At 39.8% G+C, this 3,849-nt stretch overlaps 1 protein-coding gene across 1 annotated transcript in view; it reads right to left on the bottom strand.

Annotated features, from left to right (window-relative positions):
* Nucleotides 1-351: 351 nt before the first annotated feature.
* LOC104949460 (hexokinase-2-like) overlaps nucleotides 352-3,849 on the bottom strand; it is a gene marked incomplete at its 5' end in the record, with an annotated part of 9,222 nt that continues 5,724 nt past the window's right edge. Inside the window, 2 exons of the mRNA XM_010775817.1 lie at nucleotides 352-561; nucleotides 2,616-2,721. Coding sequence (XP_010774119.1) covers nucleotides 371-561; nucleotides 2,616-2,721 — 297 coding nt within the window. The remainder of the gene's footprint in view (nucleotides 562-2,615; nucleotides 2,722-3,849) is intronic.

Raw genomic sequence — 3,849 nt, 5'->3', positions numbered from 1 at the left:
ACATTTGTAAACGTTTATGTGCAATAAATCAATTACACGCTTGTTATTCTACAAGCTGGAACGTTTGCTGATTCTGTTAGCATACCGTAGTCTAACAAAAAGCTAAGCACATCACAAGGTCACTCCAGAGTTGGACTTCTCCTTAGATTTCATTCCTTATGAAAGGAATAAAGTGCACTTACAACTTTTAAAATTGCTGTACAATTATTTGAATACAGCTATGACTTATAGGACTCAAGCTGTTATCTGTCGCTAGCTTTAATGTCTGTCCCTCTCTCCTACTGTATTTGTGACTTCATGTGAAGCTGTTAGATTTCAGTGTTGGCACTTTGTGGTTGTTTTTTCACGGAGAAAAAGGCGATTTAACCATTCAATACCTCTGCTTCCCAGGATTGCTAGAGGAGTCGTCGACCAAGTGATCGAACGCGGTGCAGAAATCGTCAAGTTCTCCATTTTCACCGAATGCTCCCCACTCCATGTTCACACACATACGGCCGTCATCCCCCTCCAAACGCTCGAAGTTCTGCATTTCCTCCATGTAGCAGCAGTTTGTCCCTGTGCCTGAGGTCAAGACAGGGGGAAAGGTATAAGTACAGCCATGAAAGAAAAACAATCACTTTAGCTTAATGCCAAACAATTAGCTTAATGCCAAAGTAAAAATACAAAAAAGAAAAAAATAATAAGTCAGAGATTTGCTTACAGTGTAATTAATCTAAATAGGGATGCATGACTATATTGGCACGTTATATGTTTAAGCAGATTAAGGCTTCCAAATTAAAAGCAGCCAGAAATAAACATGAATATTTGAAATTATGCATTTTATCCAAATATATAACTGCAAGTTTTACAAATTGTCTTTCTTGTTTTTTCTAGGGAATGTGTATATTTCGAAGAACATTGTATTTATTGTCAGCCAGTGGCCATCATGATTACAGTAGACATATTAAAGAGTACATCTAATGCTCTTTTCAGGTTCATATTTGTATTAAGTGTCTCTACTGTGACATGTCTCCATGCTTTAATGTTCAAAAAGCTCTTTATTTTTCTCATACTGCCTGTGCTGCAGCACCTCTTTTCACCCTCTGTCTGAAACCAGAGCCCAGTCTGCTCTGATTGGTTAGTGTAAGGAATAAAATCAATATATATGTGGCGTAACTTTAAATTAATAACACTGATTTATTCTGTAACCGGATGTTCACGACATTGTCGACACACTCGACTTCCTGTCTGTTCAGACCATGGATGTATAATAAGAACTGGATACAGCGTGGGAGGCGGGGTCTCGTACTTTCCTATGAGAGCTGCTCATTGGCGCATGAGGACAAAATGGCCCAACTCTTGAGAAAGCGAAACGTCACAGATTACCCATCATGCCTAGCTGTCAGAGCAGAAGAACCCGTATGTGCGCTCACAGAGCATGCGCCCCGCCCCCGAGCTCCCACTCTCGGCTCACTAGAATGAATGGAGACAGAAAATAAATCTAGATTCGGCTTTTAGCGCATTTTACAACTTTAAGGACCTAATTATTCTAATAAGGGCTATAAGATAGTTCATACTGGGTAGTTAAAATATCCACCGATTTACAGACGTCTCTTTCCCCATGTTAGTCAATGGGAAAAAGTTGTCACGGACTGATATGGAAATTGCAGTACCGCCGTTTGGACACAACTAATATTTCAGAGTCCGGCGCACTTCCTGGCGGCTTGGTTCAGACGGTGTTAGTAGCATTAGCATGTAGCTAATATAATTTTGTGTACGTGAATATAAGGAGAATGACACGTGGTGTTGCACACGAAACACACTGTCTTCAACTCTCTCTTATTGACGCTGCAATACTATTATTAGGGAATGTTTAAATTACCAACAGGTATTTGAAGATTGTAAAAATAACGACAGGAAATGATGACAGGCAGGACGTGCCTTGGACCCGCCCCCCGTCGACACTAAGCCAATGGGAGAAGACTTCAGATGATAAATATGTGACACAAGCAGGAAGTCGCTCTCTTTTCTCCTCCCATGCCAGTGGGCGGAAGAGCACAGCTGTGACCTTTTGCAAATTCATTGTACCATTGTTTTATTAAACGCTGTTAACTTGTAAATAAGCTTCCTGGACTCTTTTCAGCTAAAACTCAGATCGTAGAAACTCCAACATTAGCTGGTCGTCTCTGTTGTGATTGGTTAAGAGATGTCCCGCCCCTTAGCCTATGAAGTACAATGTGTTGGAGCGCTAGCCAATGAGTCGTTTCAGACAGACAGTGTGTGGGAGAGAAACTCCCTCTGGAAGGAATGCAGGGGTTTAAGCCTTTGCACAACCCAATATAACGTAACACACTACAGGAAAGGGAAAACCCAAAAAGCATAATAAGTCCTCTTTAAATTGTATTTCCTCAACAAAAAACTTCACTGCAATTAGGTGGAAAAGATATGTGCATAAATTGGTACTGGCAATGAGCCAATATGAGTTTTAAAACAGCAGCACTGCTGGACATCTGCAAAAATTCAATATAGCTCGTCCCTAATTATAATGTTTAAAAATGGCACGAACACACAGAGAATGCCTCCAGCGAAGAAACAGGTGAGTGGGTTGTTTGGTTGGGGGGGGTAGACAGACTCACCTACAATGAGTCCCACCTCACACTGGGGGTCCTCATAGCAGCAGGTCATCATGGTTCCCACCGTGTCGTTAACCACCGCCACAAAGTTCAAGTCAAATTCCTGGAAAGCAAGGTGGTTTATTTATATAGCACACGTCAACAACAAGGTAATCTGAGGTGCCTTACAACTGACATAAAAGCATCAAGATAACATAACATAAGACTTTATTCATCCCGAAGGAAAATGTTGTGCCAGAGTTTCAAAAATACAATAAACACAGCAGTACAATAATAATACAACTGTACACTAACAGTGCAGTAAAAACAGCAATTAAATAAATACAGGAAACATAGACAGTCACATAATTAATGTATATATTAACAGTATTTAGTAGTGCAAAAACCGTAGTGGTAGTTACGTAATTGCACGTTAGTTATCGAACATTATTAATAATAATAATAATAATATTGCACATGATAGCAGAGTATTTTGTAATGATGGTAATAGTATTTATATTGCACATAGTGGTGGTGTGGAATTTCTCAGTTCCCTTTACTGAAGAGTTATATTGTTTGACGGCCACTGGGAGGAAAGACCTCCGTTGGCGCTCTGTGGTCTCGGACATGGTGCAAAAGATTATAAAATGACATTAAAATATAAAACACTGTCATTAAAGGAAGCCGTGATAAAGGTATGACAACCTCCACCTCTCAGTGGAAACACACAGTAATAGTCGATTGTTTTCACCATGACCCTGGCTTTGTATCACTGGAGAACAGGACATTTGGGAATATAAAAGTGTTTTATTGAAGGTTTCTTTAGATTTTGAGAATGTCCAAATGTACTATTCCATAAGGTCAGTATACAAAATGCTTGTATAATCACAGACCTTGTTATTGTTGTCTATTGTTAGATTTATTTTATAATGTACCGTCGACTCTACAGGGTCTTACAAAATGTACTTTTCATTATAAAAGCTCCATTGATGTATTTTTCTTTTGGCTGGAATAAACTTTTTTTACAGCAGACTTTATTTGCCAACCTTGGGAGAGAAGGCAGAATAGTGCTCGTTTTTTTTGACAACTTAAATGCAGGGTAGGTAAGAATGGAGAAACCAGCTCGAGTGCGCTAAAATATGAAATCTGCCTCTTCCTTCAGACTTCCTTACAGAGCCCCTCCTCCAACACACATGAACGTGCACATGACCAATGAGGGCACGAGATAAGTTTGTGCACAGATGGAAGGCTGACAGGC

This window comes from Notothenia coriiceps, unplaced genomic scaffold (assembly GCF_000735185.1).
Source record: "Notothenia coriiceps isolate Sejong01 unplaced genomic scaffold, NC01 NC01_scaffold00016228, whole genome shotgun sequence".
In the NCBI taxonomy this organism is placed as follows: Eukaryota; Metazoa; Chordata; class Actinopteri; order Perciformes; family Nototheniidae; genus Notothenia; species Notothenia coriiceps.
The sequence above is the reverse complement of the archived record's forward strand: the minus strand, read 5'-3'. Positions and strand labels throughout refer to the sequence as shown.